We start from the raw sequence: 19,461 nt of genomic DNA on the forward strand, positions 1-19,461 counted from the left end.
TCAAGGCCAGCCTGATCTACACAGTGATTTCCAGGACACCAGAGCTACACAGAAAAACCCTGTCTTGAAAAACCTAAAAAGGAAAAGAGACAGGGAGCTGAGCTGAGCAGAGCACCAGCACTGGGTTTTTCTGTCTCTTGAGAGAACACAAAGTTTCTAATTGCTTCAAGGTTTTGCCACCACGCCTTCCTCACTGATAGACAGTGTCCTCAAACTGAGATAAAATAACCCCTTCTGCCCTAAGCTGCCTGTTTCAGTTATTTTGTTCCAACAAGAAAAGTAACTGACCGGTGCTCTCACAAGCCCATCGCTGAAGTGCTGTGGATCCTCTTACTTTGACCTGACAAAGCTTTCTGCATCTGGTCACAGGCTGGAGCCTCAGAGACACCATGAGGCTGGGCTCTGGAGGACACAGGCACCAGACAGCACCACTGCTCTCAGCTTTCATTCAGGTTCCAGTGTGTGAGGTTTCTGGCAGATTTTTATGTTTTTGACCTACAACTGTATTTCTCTGCCGATCTGATAGTGTGGTCATTATTTAAAGTTTAGTATCCAGGAAAAAGTACGGACATCTAGTGTTCAGTGACAGGGCTCAGCTCATAAAAGCATTTGCCTGATGACTTGAATTTGATTTTCGGAATCTATAAAAGCCAGATGTAGTGCGCATATCTGTCATCTGGGCACTCTTATCACCACTGAGGTAGAGACTAGAGAATTGCTTGGCTATTAATGGGCTCACTAGTCTGCAACATATACCACAGTAGCAGAATCAAGAGAGATTCTGCCTTAAAACAAGGTGAAAGGCAATAACGGACTCCCAAAAGTTGTCCTCTGCCCTCCATAACGCACCCTGGCATGTCCACACCTACACTCATACACCACCGCAACAATGATAATAAAATAATAATACATTAAAAATAAAGTATGAAATTTCTACCAAAAAAAAAACATTTAAAAAAAATCATTTTAAAATCATTTAATGGTTTAAGGAAAAATAACATTGTAACCAGAAAAGCACAGTGGGTAGTGGCTATGAGTCAGGGAGTTGGGGCTCAGGGGTCTGCTGAAGAGAGGCCGCCAGGGAATCCCAAGATGCTCTACGATCCTCAGGAGAGCAATGCCTGCCAACCAACACTACACCCTTCCACAGACCCCTGTTCCCGACAGCACTCTGCCTGGCAGGGGCCAGAGTGGGGAGATGATTCATCTGAAAGTCCTAGCTCCCTATTTTTGGCCCTGGAACCTGACATCTGGGTTTCCCAAACTCGTTTCTGTCGTGAGTCAGAAACCAGGTATGCCCCCCAAGTTCTACCTGGAGCAAATCTGATGGTGGAGCTCTTTGGGTGGTAGCGAGACCCTGACCTCAGGAGTTTAGCAGAAATAGTGGAGCCCACGCTGAGCATCAAGAGCTGTGCGGCTGGGGAATTCCCAACTTGGGGAAGAGTTGAGGAGCGGTTCAGATGACTGAAGACCACAGTCAGGAGGCTGTACTCTTGTTCACGTGACCAAAAGATACCTAAATTGTTTTCCAGCTTCCCAGGTCCTTCTTCAGTGAGTCTCTGTCCCCTGCTCTGTACAGAACCAAGGGTTCCATTGCCCTCAGGGAAAGGTCTTTGTGCTCAGCAGACTGAACAAAGCCTTTTTCTCTGCCAAATGCATAATGATGACTTCCATGGTGTCTGCGGTCCCAGAGGCCTCCGAAGGCTTAGAACAGGATAAGCCCATGCTGGTGGCCTCACTCTGGACTCAACCCTGCAGGCAGCTCCCTTCAGCTTCCACTGGAGCCGCCTTACCTAAACCGAGAGATAAGAGGAGAGGGAGAGAGAGGGTGAACTCCTGAACTGTGACCTGTGTACAGATAGGCACAGGCATGCACAGATGACCTACCATCTCATATACTGCGTATGTGAATGACCATGCCACCTAGCTAAGAACACTCAGCTCATTCTGACATGCCTCCTCCCAGCTGAGCCTGGGGCTAAGTCTAGGATGGACTGACTTCCAGGGCATCATAGGCCTGAGACACCCTGGATCAGAAACACAAGTTCTCAAGGTTTAAAAAAGTTCTTGGAGTGGACCCTGCTGACTTGGTTCTGTGTGGGCTCTTCAGGGTCACCCCCAAAGCAGTGGCAGGGAAGGATGCCAGGAACACCCCACCCATACCTCAAGTCAGGCACTGAGGTACATTCCATCTGGGGCTTCTAGGAACGACGGTGCCTGTAGTAGATAAATGTAATGAATCCGGCGACTCCAACGATGAAGACAGTGATGACTCCCACAAGGGTCCCAGGCTTGCCCTCTAGCGGAGAACTCTTCGCGTGATCTGAAGTGGGTCAGGAACAGTCAGGGGTGAGGGTTCCCACCACTGGTCCTTTATCCCTCACTGGTTCACAGCCCTATTCTCCCTGCTAAGGAAGGCTAAGGGTGAAGGGTCCCAGGTGGGCAGCCCTCTGCTCCATGGCATCAGGAGCGGCTGGAATGCATAACCTGGAGACAGGGTTATGACACCTACCTGGGAAGGGTGTGAAGAGCCTGGTGTCTGTGGCCTTGTCCTCGTTGGAAGGCTCTGCCAGAGACATACCATCAGGTTGAGTGTTATGTGAATTCACCCCCACCCCCTACCCCAGCTGCAATTCCAGCTGCAGGAGTCCTGCTGGCCGGTTTCAGGAAGAACAAATGTCAGGCTCACCTTTAGGGGCCCATTGATTATGATTGAACTGGTGTGTGTGTGGTGGGGGAGGGTGGCAGTGAGACGGAACCTGGAGGCAGGGCATGTTACAGGTACAGAAAGGGTGGACTGGGTAGTGAGTTTCAGGCTGGGAGGGATCCATTTCTAGGTGCAGTAAGGATGGGTGTGCTTACAGCACATCAGGGGGTATGCTGGTCTCTAGAGGGATGTAGGGATAGCACAGAGGGGCGGGGGTCAGAAGAACAGAAGTCTTCTGCACTTATTTTCACTTTGTGAATAAATCATGAAAGTAGCTAGGACAGTGTTCTAGATAACCTTGGATGTCAACATGACACAGCCTAGAACCACCTGAGAAGAAAGTCTTAGCTGAGGGACTGCTCAGATCAGATAGACCTTGGGCACGTCTGTGGGGGATTGTCTTGATTATCTGATTATCTGATGTTAGAGGATCCAGCCTACTATAGATGACACCATTCCCAGAGCCATCTAGATAAGATCTAGATAAAAAAGCAAAGGTGGCATACACTTTGAATTCCGAGGCAGGAGGCAGGAGGCAGGAGGCAGGAGGCAGGAGGCAGGAGGCAGGAGGCAGGAGGCAGGAGGCAGGAGGCAGGAGGCAGGAGGCAGGAGGNGAGGCAGGAGGCAGGAGGCAGGAGGCAGGAGGCAGGAGGCAGGAGGCAGGAGGCAGGAGGCAGGAGGCAGGAGGCAGGAGGCAGGGGCAGGTGGATTCCTGTGAATCCAGATCAGCCAGCGCTATACAGTGAGAGAGAGAGGAAGAGGGAGAAAGGAAGAGGGAGAGAGGAAGAGGGAGAGAGAGTGGGAGAAAGATAGGAGAGAGGGAGAAGAAGGGAAGGAAGAATGGAATGAGAAAAAGAAGAAGAGGGAAGGAAGAGGATGGAAGGGAAGGAGACATGGGTTAGACAGCTAGCCAGTGAGCATACTTCTTCATGGTTTCCACCTCAGGTTTTTGCTTGAGTTCCTGCCCTGACTCCCCTCAATGATGGACATTGCTCACAAGCTGAAACCAACCCTTTTCTCTCCTAAGATGCTTTTGGTCATGAACTTTGTCATAGCAACAGAATCAAGCTGGAGCTGGTAGGACGTGAGGCTGGAGTAGAGAGGAGGGTTCTGGGAGATGGTCCAGGTACAGACAGGAGGGTTCTCACAGGGAAAGGTGGCGGCCCGGAGAGACATTGCTCTTTGGGTCTTATTTTGAGATGAGATCTGACCCTGAGCTCATGATTGTCCGCCCTACAGCCTCACAAGTGCTGGAATCTTATCTTACGTGGCTAAACTTGCTTTCCTTAAAGTGCCCAAAGTCCAGGGCCACCCTCCACGGTGGAAATGTAGGGGGAGCAGTGTGGGCACCGCTGGAGCTGGGGCCACCCTCAGTTAAGATGGCCATGGCTACGGACCTCTGTATGACCTCACTAGTAGGCCTGGTGTGAGTGTCCTCCACCAGATGGGGTTTGCTGGAGACTTTCAGGATACAGAGAATTGGGGTGCAGTTTCACCCACAGAGCTGACATGTGAGAGCCTGGTGGTGGCAGGGAGAGATAGCCTTAGCTGCTTCTGGTCCACCTTGAATAGGCTTCTGCCCTGGACAGTGGAGACCCTTTCCACACCGCAGGACAGATTAAGTTCCTCTGAAAGATCAAAACCTTTGCCTTCCCCTCCGTCCCCCTTCCTGTCTTTGAGTCACCATACGTCTCTGCCACACTCCACACCCTGGCCTTGATCTCCTGCCTCCTTGCTCCACAGCCCTTACTTCACCTGAGATATTCAGGACGGTGTTTGTGTAGTATCTCTGGCCTCCATGCAGCTGCCACAAGTATATCCCTGTGTGGTTGTCCTGGGTGTCTTTGATCACAAGCTGTGCCTGCCCCCCTCGAACTTGGAGCTCCCACCCATGCCAAGAGAAGTTTCCTTGGGGCTTTTTCTCGAAGATGATCCTGTCCTTTCCATAGGCAGACAGCTGGATGGTGACGTCGGTGAAGGTGTTAGAGATGTTACAGGTCATCACTGCAGGACTGCCTCTAGGCACAGACACGATGCCCTCGGTGCAGACAGGTTTGTCCCAGCCTGTATGGAGAGGATGGTCACATGTGGGCAAGGTTGGGCTGTATGTAGGACAGTTGCCAGCTGTTCTCGCAGGCCATGGGCAGAGACAGGTGACTGGACTTCCGAAAGACAGAATGAGATATTTCACACTGATTGGACAGGATGAGATATTTCTCACTGATGAAGGCAAAAATAAGCACACGTAAAGGCAAAAATAAGCACACGTACTGTGTGGAAGGAACAGAATGGTGCTGATGTCACTGGGGATTTTTGATCTGGAGAGCAGTGTTGGGGGAACTCCCTGGGACTTGTTTTTCTACACCCACTCAGACTGTCCTGAGTGTCTGATGGCCAAAAGGGTCCAAGGTGATGCCTTGGCTGTTGGACAAGGCTGGATGTATCCAGAGGAGGTGAGCAGGCCCTCAGTTATGTGGTGCCCTCATTGCTTGGCAAAGGCACCCTCTTTTCCTTGCTGTCTGGGTGTAGTTTGGGACAGTCCCACTGGTGATCTAACATCAGCTCCAAGCATTGCTGGCCCTTTGTTGCCAGCCACCCTCAGAGGTACACAGTTCACACTTTGTAGCCCAGGGGACACCAGTCCTCCTGCCCATCCTTGGTACTGAGTCTGCTAGGTGGCAGTGATCACCTGGATCTAACCTTGGTTCGTCTTTCCTAGCCTGTCTGGACCCTTGCATCCCCCCGTCTGACAGAAGACCCAGACCTACTTTTATTCTGAGCATTCAGAGAGACCACCAGGAGCAGGAGCAGCCAGAGGATAGGGATATCGGGCACCGAAGGGCAGGTCGGCATGGCTGGCTGGTGGGACAGGAGGCCTCAGGAGAGGGTTGTCCTCTCGAGCTGTCTGGAAACACTCCCTAAAAGGAAAGCACAGTAGTCAGAGGCCTGTGGAGGCTGCGGCAGAACCTGGTGGGAGTGGTCCTAACCTGGCCTGGGGTGTGCAGTCCCTGCCTGAATACCTGAGCTTCTGTGGGACTCTGACTCAGTGCCCACCCTCCTTCTGACCCTTTCTTGGTGAGGTGTCACTGGCTATGGCAAAGCAAATGCTTGAAATGAGGAGCAAGTAGCGCCACGCTCAATGTGTGTTGTGCAATTCTCCTGTAGAGCTTTCCACGGAACTAGCAACCGCCCGGATAGCACTTATGGGAATGGAGTCATGGTGGAGAGAACACGTTAAGTTGCTTGTTATTTATTTATTTATTTATTTATTTATTTATTTATTTATTTATTTATTTGACAGTATCTAGCTATGTAGCTTGGGGTGACCTTAATTTGTATCTCTTTGCCTAAACCTCCCAAACACTGGGATTATAGGCAGGTACTACCATACTTGAGTGATTTATAGAAAGAAATATTGACCAGAAAGCACAAAGGATTTCCATATACCACTCACTATCCGACTCGATATCGAATTTTTCTTGTTACTAATTTCTTTCTTTCTTTCTTTCTTTCTTTCTTTCTTTCTTTCTTTCTTTCTTTCTTTCTGCCTGTCTTTTTGAGATGAAGCTCTGGCTGGCATGGAACTTGCTTTGTAGCCCATCCTGGCCTCAAAGCAGAGATACACTTACTTCTGCCTCTGGAATGCTGGGATAAAGGGCATGTTCCACCATTCCCAGCTTCTATATCTTACATCAGCTCGCATGCAATCAGTCACAGTAACAGACTTACAGGGCAAATCCTCAGTGCCCGTTATCCATAGTCCTCACAGGGTTCCTTCTCAGTTTAGACAAACCCATCCAGAGGTGCAGCACCCAGTCTTAGGTTATGTGACTGGAAGTCCGAAGTCTCAAATTCCTGCCCTACTCTGCGCTCAACCTACATCTCCACCCTCACTCACATTGCTGCTGCTTCAGCTGCAACCTGTCTCCAACTTCCTGAGAGCAGACTGGGCTAGGTAAGGGGGGATCCCCTTCCAGCAGCCATTTTCTAAGCTGTGCCAGGGTGACAGGTATCACCTTTAGTTGGGTTTGGGTTATGTGGTTCCAGGACTATAGTCGGAGTATCTCTGAGTTTAGGACACTAGGTGTTATTTTTAATCTTATTTTAAAAACTTTTTCCAGACATGCAGGTAGAGGAATTTTAATCCACCAACACGGCTGCTCTGACAAGGAATCACATTCAAAGACCCTCTAGATCTGTGTGATCTGGATGGAATACAAACACGCCTTTAATACCAGGAGATAGGCAAGCAGATCTCTGAGTTCAAGGCCAGCCTGGTATAGAGCAAGTTTCAGGTTAAGAAGAGCTTAGGTCTAGGTGTTGTAGTACACGCCTTTAATCTCAGCACCCAGGAGACAGATGCAGGTAGATCTCTGAGTTTGTCAGTCAGTTTGGTTGAGTTGGCAGAGAATCGGTGCAGGGGAATTGAGTTTATGTGGTTCAGTGTGTGGAGTTCAGAAGCAGTTTTTTTGTTTTGTTTTTTGTTTTTTTGTTTTTTTTTTACAGAGGCAGTTTTACAGGTAGGTTGCAGACAGAACAAGTCAGAAAATTAGAAGGAGCCAGAAGACTAGAACAGATTTCTAGAATTTGTTTGAGACCGGGAAGGGCAGTTATGTCAGAAGCTGAGTGAAGCCAGGTTCAGTCAGTCAGTGTGGAGACGTTTGAGCCAGAACACCCGAGTTGAACCAGCCAGCCAGAGTTCAGAAAGAGCTAAGTAAAGTTATCCAGCAGTAAGCCTCTGAGATGACAATTACATCAGGTGAATAAAATTTACTTTTACACAGCATGCTATTGCATGCCTGTAATCTTAGCCCTTGGGAGGTAAAAAGATAAAGATTGGAAGATCAAGGTCAGCCCCCATTGCATAACAAAGTCAAGTCTAATCTAGGACACATATGTGAAACTGTTCTCAAAAAACAAAAACAACAATAGCATTTTCTTTTTCAATTTAGGGTCTTTCTATACATCCCAGGCTGACCTTGAACTTGAGGTTCTCCTGAATGTTGGTATTAGAGGTATGTGCTTCTACTCTAGGACCTTTTTTATTTCTTATTTATTGTTGGTTTTGGTCTTGCCCTAGCCCCTCTTCAATTCACTCAGCCTCAGTATAGTGACCATAAGAATCCAGACTCTACCCAACTGGTGTCATCACACACAATTGGCAGACACAAAGAGGGTTTTAGAATCTCCTGCCCAGAGTGCCCTCCTTCCTGGAATCTGTCCATTCTACTCACCACTGCTCCCTCCACACCATGTTTGTGGACTCATGGAAGCACGAGGAGCACGGAGAGCATGGAGGAGCATGGGGAGCACAGAGAGCAAGAGGAGCAAGGGGGAGCACGGGGAGCCAGTGTGCTTCTCCCAGGACTTCTTGCTCCTGGAGGATTTCTATTTTGCACACTGTCCTTGCTAAGCCTTGTCAGTTTCTCATGGGGTTATCTGACTTCCGATTGGTTTATGAAACATTTGTGTTTAGAGAAGAACATTGTCTGCCTTATACAAGGCTAACTCCCTTTTTGGTTACTCCTCTCTCTCATCTCTTTTCCTCAGTAACAAGAAGTTCTATACACAGATACTTTCCTTGTCTGTTTTTTCTTTCAAAGCTTCAAGTTTTAGTTTTAAAATGTCCCACCTTCTATTCTCTCCTTCCTTACAGGCCATAGGTTTTAAAATTGACAGTGAGGCATCCATACAACACACAAAATGTTCTCTCTATACACCCATATAGGTACTTTAATTTAAAAAAAAAAAAAAGGTCAGACATGGAGGCGCATACTCATAATTTTGCCACTGGGAAGTGGAAATAGGAAGTAGCCAGCCTTGCCTACTCGGTAAGCTCCAGCAAGAAAGCATGTCTCAAAAATGCAATGTAGACCGTGTCTGAGGAGAAACACCTTCTACAAGTGTGTATGTGCATCCTTACACACGCATATGTGCACATGCATATACATGTGTACACACACACACACACACACACAGGACTCTTTCTGCCAAGTTCTCAAATCTTGCCCCAAAGCTGTGTTGAAAACTCCCAGTGTGAGAGTCCTCTATGTGCAGCCATTACACTGGGTAAGCAGGACTGGCTGCCCACCACCCCACGAGCCCTGACACCAGGCAACTATGGTCTTGCCTTGGGCATCCACCTTTACCTTACAGGTTTCAGCAAGCAGCTTTGACACCTGACTCAGCACCTGGCCAAACAATCTCCCCTCCTTGGTTTTTATCTCCCTATAGATCTGTTTCCCAGCCAGAACGACAGCTCTTATATCCTTCCTCCGTACCTACAAACTCAGCTTCTTAGTGCTTCCCACCCCTGCCCATCACCAGGATTCTTATAACCAGTTCTCCAGCATTCTGGGAACCTGAATGGGTGGAATCGTCTAGAAAGGTGTGGCAGCTCTCTTGAGGGGGCTTTCCATCTCTGATAAGATCCACCTAACACTTTCCCTGAGACAATGAAACACTTTCTCCAATTCTAACATTTCTGCCAGGACACAACCTCCTAAGTGATGGCTTTGCTGGGTCCCCAGGATTCCCTTCTGCTCTCAGAACTGCAGCCGCTGAAGAGAGGTCCCTTTCTGGGGTGCTGTCCCACCCCAAACTGGGCTATGTATGGGGCTGGATCTCATCTTAACCTCGATCTGCTTCACCTCTCCGTCCAGAGGGAGACTCCGCCACTTCTGGGTTTCTGCACATGTCTCTTCAGTAGACAACACTGCTAGAGTTGGCAGTGGGGAGGGGGCATCACTGGTTTCCTTTGGCTGTAGGTGTCTCACTGGACCATGATATATAAAATACACCGCTCAGGCTCAGCACCATTGTATAATCTGTCCTGGAGCCTTGGAAGTCATCTAAAGCCACCCCCACCCAGACTGGCCAAGGCCACTGTTTAGTCACAGATGTCTATCCTATGGTGGTCTAAGCTTTTTTGGGTCCCTTCTGGAGACCACTGAAGAATTTCTGGCCTCAGAGACACCACCTTTGTTCTTGTCCATCACTAGACTTCTGTCTCCTGGGCCACAGGCTCTTTCTTCACTGCCTGCAGATGTCCTTTCAGAGACAGGGCTGTACCCCAGCTTCCCAACCTAGTTCCAGGCACAGCAGGCAAAAGGTAGACCAAGGTTTCTCCTGCCTGGAGGATATTATGTAAGGACATAATGCCAAGAGCCAGCCATCGACTGGAGGCCCTCCCACCCATGGCCACAGATCCTGTTCCAGTCCCTTGGGAGAAGTCAAAGCTTAGCCGTGTCACAGACCCAGCAGAGCATCAGCCTCTAGCTAGGACATGAGACCAGAAGCTGGAGGTCTTCTCTGGCCGCCTGCAGCACAGCACTCAGCTCAGTCAGAGGCACAGTGGACCCTGGCTCAGAGGCTGCCTGAAGGATGGCAGCCAGCACTCCCTTCATGACAGTGGCTTGTTGTGTGTGTTCCCCCCGTGCCAAGCCCCCATGATGTTTATGTCCTAGCATGTGACTAGGAAACGTAGCTGACACAGAAAGCCTCCACGTTTGCAGGTAACAGATATTCTCCTCCCTGCAAAACCCAAGACCTTTCAGGGCCTTACTTTCCAGAGACACCATAGCTGCCCAAGGGAATCAGATCAGCCCTGGCTTCTTGGCTACAACTCTTGTACCCAAGACAGATAACTTGTTTTTCAAACTGCAGATATCAACTTGAAGGTGGGAGAGAGAGATGTCCTCAAAAAAAAAAAAATGAGGGAGAATGGTAAGGAGCCACTGAGCACCCTGGCATCTGGCTGGAAGCATGTGTACGTATGAATGTGTGTGTGTATGCATGTGTATGTGTGTGTGCATATGTATGTGTGAATGTGTGTGTGCATGTGTATGTGTGCNTGTGTGTATATGTGTGCATGTGTATATGTGCTTGTATGTGTGTTCATGTGTATATGCCTGTGTATGTGTGCGTGTGTACGTGTGCTCATGTTTCTGTGTATGTGTGTGTGCTGGGCGTACTCGTGGGCATGTGTGAGTGTCCAGGATGTGGGTGTAAGAGAGGGCAAAGGCTCAGGATCCTACATAAAAGTGTGTGTGCACAGCAGTGGGTGATGAGATGCTGCAGGAACCTGTGCTACCGGACAAGTACATTTTTGTCGCTCACAGGCCTGGAGCACTCTTGGTCCTCCCTTCCTTCAAGTCCTCCACATTCATGTTTTGAGGGCAGAGAGGAGGACTCCATGCTACCTGTCTCACTCTGTGAATGCTGAAGAACTATGACTTGCCTCTACCCCTCCAGAGCTACGCCTGAGGTACCTGAAACACACAGGCCCTGCTGAATGCTGTCCACAGCCCTGACTCTGTCTGCCTCCTGTGTTTCCTGAATCCCAGGCTGATGGCCTGACTCTCCTTTGCTCATCCCTTATGTGAGGCAGCCATCCCCACTCCACAGAACCCTCAGCCCTCAGAGCGCCTGGGTGCCCTCAAGACCTCACTTCCCACACACCCCAGCCTCTCACCTGTCCCTTCTGCAGCAAGCTCTCCAATGTTACCCGTCACTGCTGCCCTGGATGACTGAACTTGTCCAAGCCAGCGGGAAACTGAAAGACTGGAGGGAGGGGCTAGAAGAAGCAGCCCGTCCTGTTCCTTGGCAGGCTCTCTGTAGGAAGCCACTCGACTTCCAGGAACTTCTCTGAGTTAATGTAATAGCACCGTGAGTTTCTTAGCGATTCTGTCATGCATATGTTTCATAGAAGCCTCATATCAGCTTCCTTAGCTGCATCTCAGGAAAACTGGAAGAGGGTCCAGACTTTTCTCTAGGAAATCCCTGGCTGGAGCTGATGTTTGAGTCAGGGATCAGGGGCTGCTCTTTTGGGTTTTGCTTTCCTGCAGGGGTCAGGTCAGAATGTGCCTTAGGGTTGAGCTATGGAAGACAGCTGGTCTATCTGGTCACTCTTGGGATGTATGACAGGGGTAAGATGGAATGGGCAGGGGTGACATCCTTTGTCAGCCCTACTGTAAAATGTCAGAACAGAGATCTTGCCAATCTGCACTAGGGTCCTATGCCTTGTAGATAAACCCTGGAGGGCACCCTGGCCCCACCTGAAATATGCCCCTGATTCAAGGAGACTGCAGGCATTTGACAACTGCTCCTTGCAAAGAGTTTTTGCAGCAAGGATTACATTTGAGAAGCCTCACAGTGAGAAGCAGAGACTGCTGTCCCCCACTGCTATAGAAAGGAGGAAGGGCTGCTGTAGACCCAATCTTAAGCCAGCCCCGTCCTCAGCTCCGGCATCCCGAATGGCTTAGCAGGGCTGTGGGGTCAGCTCAGTGCCCGCACTGTGAATTTTCTCGTGGACAGTGGAAGGAGGAGTCTATGACTGTAGATACAATGAGGGACCCTGGGGATGATCTGCTTGTGGGGCAGGAGATAGATTGTGAGACCCTGAAGAGGGTTGGTTTACATCCCAAGAGACTTTGTGAGCTGTGACCAGACATTTATAAAGCCTATGCCCACATGAATACAGTGGACACTAGAGCAAGACTTTAGGCACCATGGTGACTCTGTAGGGTGTCTGTGGCCTTGTGTAGGTCCAGTGGGAGAACACTAAGATGTCTGCTCTATGGGTGAAGATCCTTGGAGGGGCTGGGTAGTATGCATCCTTTTACACATCGAGCCCTAACTTGGCATGCTGGCACAAGGACGAATAGAGATCTCTGGACAGTAAAAAGAGGCCCTACAGTCTCCAGGCACATGACAACCAAGCCTCAAAGAAAGTTACTGATGGACAGTTGGATGTGGTGCCTCCCTGCCCCACCCTCTGCGCACTTACAGAAAGAAAAAAGGAAGAAAAAGAAACTGACTGCGACTCTGGGAGCCTGCCGCTGTGGGGATGAGCAGGAGGGACCTGATACGGGGCCCAGCTGTCCCACAGGTTGAACATCTAGAACGTCACAGGTATTAAGGACATGAGAAGGGCTAGGGACACACTGAGCCTGGGAGAATGGCCCGCAGTACAGAGCTGACCACAGAGAACGATGTCGTCTGTCCTCTTTCAAAGCAGTAAGTTACTTCAAGTTGTCAGATAAAAACAAAAGCTCACAGCCTCCCTCAGGAAAGACAAGACCGAATGCGTGTGGAACCCAGCTGCTGCATGGGACCCCGAGGCCGAGCGGAACTCTCTCGGGTTCTCCAGAGACCTCCCACCCCCATCACATTTCACATGGGAGAGAAATCCCAATGACCATGACCTCATGTCCTCTAGATCCCTGCCCCTGTCCCCGAGACAGCAGTCCAAGTTTCTGTTGTCTTTTTCTCTGCTCTGGCTGCATCTCCCAGGCAGAGCCATCAAGGTCTTTGTACGTCTGAAGGGGCCTCTGGCCTATGGGTCAAAGCCTCTGGCGGTGAGGGGCTAAGTGATAGCTGAGGGTACCAGTGTCTCATCCATAGAGATGCCCTTCACAGTTAAGTTTATTTCCTCCTAAACCGCCCACACACCGTGAAAGGGAAACCAGTTTGTGTATTTTGAAAGTAATAAGGAAAAAGAGAAGAGCAAGCAGGCTAGAATAAACCCAGCTGCACAGTGACAGTCATGCCAGCTTCCTTTCTAATTTCTCTTTCTCCATTTCTCTTTCAGTTATAAGCATGCTCTTAAGTCCAGCATCCCGGGCCTTCTTCAATATTCACAGCCCTGCTCCATCACATGGGTGGAGAAGGGCCCCGAGTGTCCATTCAGCCTTGGCATGTCTCCTGACCGACATCTTCTCTACCAGGGGACTCTGTCATCTTGTATCTCACCCCCACCCCCCCCCCCCACACACCCCACACACACACACACACACACACACACACACACACACGGGGTTTTGGGGCATTATGTTTTTTTGAGATCATTTACAATGTATTCAGTAGCATTTGAGAAATGCCAAGTGTGTATCTCTGCTGTCATCTTGTATCTCACCCCCCCACACACACACACCTGGGGTTTCGGGGTGTTATGTTTTTTGAGATCATTTACAATGTATTCAGTAGCATTTGAGAAGTGCCAAGTGTGTATCTCTGCTGTCTCCTGAGGCTTTATGCTAGTGTGGGGCGTGGCTTGCTCTGTAAGCTCTTTCTGAAGCTTGCTGGAGGTTTTTGTGACGTCTTGCTCACATAGAGGATCGTTACCGGACATGTCCTATGTTTTTGATCCATGGTGTGTTCTATGTTTGGGAAGCAAAGCTCTATAGGTGTTCCCATGCCCAGCTGGCCAATGGCATGGATTATTTAGTAACTGATTTGGACTGAAGAGAACCCTTTCTGATGGAGAGAAGTGTGTTATAGTCTGTTCCTCCTAACAATCTCCAAATGCACCAGGATTCTTTTGTTATTTTGTGTTGAGAAAGGGTCTCATGTAGCCCAGGCTAGTCTGGGACTCAATGAGTAAATGAGAAGTCCCCTGCCCCCATCTCCAAAATGCTGGGATTGTAGGTATGTAGCCCTACACCCAGAAATGCTGGATTGATTGATTGATTGATTGACCAGGTCTCACTATGTAGCCCTTGCTAACTTAGGATTCAGTATATAGACCAGGCTGGCATTGAACTCACAGAAATCTGCCTGCCTCCACCTCCCAGAAGCTAGGAATGTTGGGATTATTATACCACAGAATAGACTTTCAGGACTAGTCAATACTACACAAAGTTAGAATTTATTTAAAAAAAGAATTTGGGGCCATGGCAGTGGCTCAGTCAGTGAGCACTTTCACAGTAAAAACAGCACAGACTTGAAACACCAGCCTTGGGTAGACAGAGACAAGAGGACCTGTGGCGCTTGCTAGTCAGCCAGTTTAGCCCACGAGTCCCAGGTTCAGTGAGGGATCCAGTTTCAAAAAACTAAGGCAGAGGGGCTAACGTGATGGCTTTGTGGATAAGAACACTTGCTGCATGAGCAGGAGGACCTACATTGAATCGCCAGCACCCGGTAAGAAGCCTGATGTGGCTGTGTGCCTCTGTGATCCCGGTGGAATGAGGAACAGAGACAGGGCAGTCACGGGAGCGTGCTGGCTACCCAGGCAGCCTAGCCAAAGAGCCAGCAAACTTCATGTTCTGAGAGAGATCCCATCTCAAGAGAATAAGGGAGTGACAGAGCTGGACGGCCAACACACATGCATTTACCATACACGGAGACACATACTTAAGGTGGAGAAAAGATTGGATGATTGAAAATGCAGTGTTGACCTTTGGCCTCCACAAGCACACTTGTGTATGTACATTCTCTCCTCCCACCCACCCCCCACACACACACAGAGAGAGAGAGAGAGAGAGAGAGAGAGAGAGAGAGAGAGAGAGAGAGAGAGAGAGTTAGTTTTAATATAGGTTTAACTGTGAGAGAAGGAGAGAAAGGGATTTTCTCTTTAAAATTTTTGATGTTTATTTGTTTATTTATCTTGTTATGGGGGTATATATGCCATAGCATGTGTGTGGAAGTCAGGGACAACCTCAAGGAGTCTCTTCTCCAATACCATGAAGGTGCTGGAGATAGAATACCGGTGTCTGGCTTGCTGGTAAGCACCTTTACCCAACTGAGCTATCTTGAAAGTGTCTTAAGGGCAACAAGCACCCTAGAACATCACGAACTTCTCAGGAGAATCCTCAGGATAGCTACATGCATGGGTTTTGTGGTTTCTGAAGTCATGGTGCTCAAAGGTTTTTAAGATTAAATATCAATGTTTCGGTATACTTAGGTTGATCTAAGGAGTTTGTTGAATGAGATCATAGAATAGTTTCTCTCCAGTGCACTGGGCAGTTACAGGTGGATAAGATAGAAGCATGTCAAAATGTCAGATAAATCTTTGACATACTAAGTCTTCAGGAATTCATCATAATGAACAGGGCTCATTATCTTGTTTTTGTGGTTAGAAAATTATGGTTCTATGGATCAGAACGGGGTGTATGTGAGGATGTAAACATGATTCACTGATACTTAAAAGTCCTGTTTGAATTATGTCTATAAAAAAATTTCTAGCTAGCATGGTGGCTTATGCCTGCAATTCTAGCATTTTGGAGGCTGGAACAGGAAAATTTCCACAGATTTTACGTCAACCTTGACTACAGAGTGGAAAAACAGCAGTGGATTCTGTAGGCATTCCTCAGAGTTGATTTTGTTAGGAAGAAATCTTAGTTCTGAGCTGGGTGAGGGGCTCATTTTTTCTTCCCATATCCCTGAACTCTCCAGTCAGCCTCCCTTTGCTGCTGTTGGCTTGTAAATGTAGGTTGCCAAATGATTATAAAGGATTAAAGAAGGCACAGCACTCAAGGAAGTCCCCAGAACTCAGGAAAAAAAAATCACACACCCACAAAAACCGTCTGCAGTTGGCAAGATCATGCCCTGCCAGAGCAGGGAGCAAGTCCTAGTCAGCTGCTGAGGGCCCCGCAGGAGCCCCACACCTTATACCCGGGGTTAAAACGGAAACACAGTCTTACAATATTTCTGTGTTTTTAAAGAAACCCAAGTTCTCACTACAGGTGCTTATCCCCAAGACTGACAACCTGATACCCCAAGTTAAACTCCTGGAGGCCATGTGGTGGACATCATAGACCCTGTACCGACACACACGCAAGTAATAAAGACAACGATGGTAAGACAATGAGGAAAGCCTTTGGAGGTCCAAAGGCATCAAGCCACAGAGGCTCGGTATGGTAACCCCAGTGCTCTGTAGCACGTGATGAAGGTAGTCAGTGCCTTTACCAGCAGAGCCATTTCACCAGCCTCAAAAGACATTTCAAATATAGATTTTAATCATGAGGTTTAAGAGGAGGAAAGAGGCACTTGAGGAGAAGGCAAAACATACCCAGAACACTGGCCACAAATAGCCGAGATTAGTGTCTGAGTGGAGTTTGAGTAATTCTCTTCAGAGGTTGCTGATGAGGTCACTGTGTGGTTCCTGAGCCGCATGTGGCAGGATTGCTACAACAAAGTTAAAGTTCAGATATCACAGGACAGAGGAAGGTTGGACATTGCTCTTGTACACAAAACTAATTGTCATGCATTGTACAGAGAAAGGAATAGCACCTGACCTGAGATTAGTTACACTGAGGCCTTCTGGCTGGTTCCTTAGCTATTTTATTTATTATTTGTCCTTTCTCATTTAGTATAAAATAACTAGAAACAGAAGGAATACTAACTGCCTGTCAACAACTTTCACAACAAATGTTAATTTTCCTTCTTCCTGGAGACAGGGTTATGTTACTAAAGTTTTAAAGGTGAGTGTTCCTGGCTGTTTTAGACACCAAATGAAAATGATTACTTTAATAGCTTCCTTACACAGATCACTGTCTTACTTTTTTCATTTGTTTTATTTTGTTGAAACAGTCTCTCTGTGTAGGTTAGGTTGGTCTTGAAGTCGTAAAGAGCTGCCTGACTCTGCTTCCCGAGTGCTGGGACTGAAGGCTTATGCCGCTATGCCAGTCTTACTGTCTTGGTTTTGTTTCCCATTGGTGAGATAAAATACCCTGAAAAAAAAAATCATCTTAAAGGAGAAATGGTTTCTTCGGCTCACAATTCCAAGTCACATTCTGTCATTTTGGAGACTTTAAGGCAGCAGACGTGAGGCAGTCACACATCACATTGATAGTCGGGAGCAGAGAGCAATGAGCTAACAAATGTGTACTAATACTGAATTCACTCTCTGTACTCTTACCCAGGACCCCTGCCCAGGGAATGCCCTCCCACATTAATTAACATAATTAATATAATTATTGGTCCTCACTGACCTTCTTCCAGGCAATTCTAGATTATATGAAATTGACAATGAAAACTGGCCATCACAGACACCCTTCGTTTACAGAAGTCATTTTGAACCATCTAGGGAATATCAAGATACTATGGATTTAATATTTGTTCATAGTTAACACAAATTAAAATAAAGGTCTCCTCTATACTCTTGCTTTTCTGAGTTCTTTATTTCCCATTTTGGACTTGTTACCAAAGATTTAAGGTCCCCTGGATGTGGCAGAAACTTAAATAATTCCAACAGAACCCAGATTTTCCCAAACGAATCCCCAGAATGGCCTATCACCCCCCCCCCCATCTTGTTGACAAAGGCTAAACCATCAGACAGGTAGCAGACTGTAGGTGAAGGGCGTGACCACACTGGTACTTTTAGTGAGCTTTGGCAGGACTGGTAGCTAGTTCAGTAGGCTGAGTAGTAGATTGAGGACTGGGATTTGAACCCTAGAACCCAAGCAGAGGGTCTGGATACAGTTCCCAGCCATCCATTCGATGACTCCCAGCCATTTGTCAACTCAAGGCCATCAAGAGACCCTGTCTCAAAACAAGGTGGGCAGTTCTGGTCTACTACAGATGCAGAAACAGTCACTATAAATGATTAGGGGTTAAGGCATCCACCCCAATGGTTCAACAGAAAACCCCCGAAAGATGACGACCTCACACTTCCTGTTAGACAAATTGCAGAAATTAAAATTAACTCAGAATGAGCACAAAGAGCGCCACAGAGTCTCCAAACCGACCAGGAAAAGGATGTAAGTCAGTGGGAGGTCACTTGCCTCCTCAGCAGAATCACAGAGGCAGTCTGGCCTAAAGCTGAGTTTCAAGGAGAAAGCAAGCCTCTGCCACACGGATCCCTCCAAGAGAATCTTAGGAGACGAAGAATCTGCCAAAGCAGGGGACACTTCCACTCCGTGCCTCATAAGAAACTCTAAGATTGCTCTTCTTTCAAAACCTGGAGGATCGCCGGACAGTGGTGGCGCAGGCCTTTAAACCCAGCACGTGGGAGGCAGAGGCAGGCGGATTTCTGAGTTCCAGGCCAGCCTGGTCTACAGAGTGAGTTCCAGGACAGCCAGGGCTACACAGAGAAACCCTGTCTCAAAAAACCAAAAACCAAAAACCAAACCAAACCAAACCAAAAAAAAAAAATCCCAAAACAAACAAAAACAAAAAAACCCTCTGGAGGATCTGTAAGATGGCCTGCAGGGAAAGGTGCTTGCTACCCGCCGACCTGGCAACCTCAGTTTGATCCTGGCAACCCACATGGTGGGAGGAAAATACCAGTTCCTGCAAGTTGTATACATAACTGAGGTTGCCAGGATTTCAAGTAGCTGAGGCTGGCCTTGAACCCTTGAACTTCCTGCCTCCATCTCCCAAATATTGGGATTATGTGTGCCATCATACCCAGCTGATATGAGAGGCATGCACGCACATGCACACACACACACACACACACACATAAAAATCCAAACAAGTCAACAATTTTGGGGACACACAGGGTCTCACTATACAGTCCTTGCTGACCTGGAACTTACTACATAGACCAGGCTAGCTTCAAAATCACAGAAATACGCCTGTTTTCCCCTCCTAAGTGCTAGGATTAAAGATATGCACCATCCTGGCCTGCCCAATTTCTTTTAAAATTGGGAATGGCTCAGCAGTGTGGCACTTGCCTGTGGTTCCAGTACTTGGGAGGTAGAGGGGGGAGTGTCAGGGGTTTAAGGCCAGCCTGAGCTACATCATACTCTGTCTCCACAACAACAGGCCACTGAGAATGCTTTTTCTGTAAGAATGTACTGTCCCTACCCCATTTCCCCCGGTCTGTTTCCTCCACCAGCCCTCTCAGTTTCTCTCAGTGAGGGCGGCAGTAGGATCTCCAGGTTAGATCAACATGCGTGTGAGTCCAATCCATGCTAATCTCAGGCTTATCAATCTTACATTTACGTCACTCATGCCACTGCTGATAATGGACAGGTGCTGGCATCTGTCTTGGCACTTGGACTCTAAATAGAGCCAAACGCTGCTTGTTA

The 19,461-nt window shown here is 48.1% G+C and overlaps 1 protein-coding gene across 3 annotated transcripts; it reads right to left on the reverse strand.

Annotated features, from left to right (window-relative positions):
- Window positions 1-956: 956 nt before the first annotated feature.
- On the reverse strand, window positions 957-11,241 carry LOC110332559 (secreted and transmembrane protein 1A-like). 3 transcript variants are annotated; one of them, XM_021213829.2, is made up of 6 exons: window positions 11,181-11,241; window positions 5,476-5,625; window positions 4,463-4,771; window positions 2,513-2,566; window positions 2,164-2,323; window positions 957-1,793 (listed from the first exon to the last, which is right to left on the reverse strand). In XM_021213829.2, the coding sequence occupies exons 2-5, from the start codon at window positions 5,558-5,560 to the stop codon at window positions 2,202-2,204; spliced, it is 570 nt and encodes a 189-aa protein (XP_021069488.1). In that variant the 5' UTR covers window positions 5,561-5,625; window positions 11,181-11,241; the 3' UTR covers window positions 957-1,793; window positions 2,164-2,201. The 3 variants fall into 3 exon arrangements, with proteins under 3 accessions (XP_021069488.1, XP_029402335.1, XP_029402334.1); XM_029546475.1 differs by having other exon boundaries at window positions 1,028-1,793; window positions 2,164-2,217; XM_029546474.1 differs by lacking the exon at window positions 2,513-2,566 and having other exon boundaries at window positions 1,028-1,793.
- Between the last annotated feature and the right edge of the window lie 8,220 nt (window positions 11,242-19,461).

The sequence above is a fragment of the Mus pahari genome, chromosome 14 (genome assembly GCF_900095145.1).
Source record: "Mus pahari chromosome 14, PAHARI_EIJ_v1.1, whole genome shotgun sequence".
NCBI lineage: Eukaryota > Metazoa > Chordata > Mammalia > Rodentia > Muridae > Mus > Mus pahari.

Bases quoted from the DNA above. Each gene is read 5' to 3' on its own strand.
- LOC110332559 (XM_021213829.2), bottom strand. From the start codon at position 5,560: ATGCCGACCTGCCCTTCGGTGCCCGATATCCCTATCCTCTGGCTGCTC. The intron at 4,772-5,475 runs GTAGGTCTGGGT...CTCTCCATACAG, and splicing joins TCTGAATGCTCAGAATAAAA to GCTGGGACAAACCTGTCTGC. The intron at 2,324-2,512 runs GTAGGTGTCATA...GACCCACTTCAG, and splicing joins GCTCTTCACACCCTTCCCAG to ATCACGCGAAGAGTTCTCCG.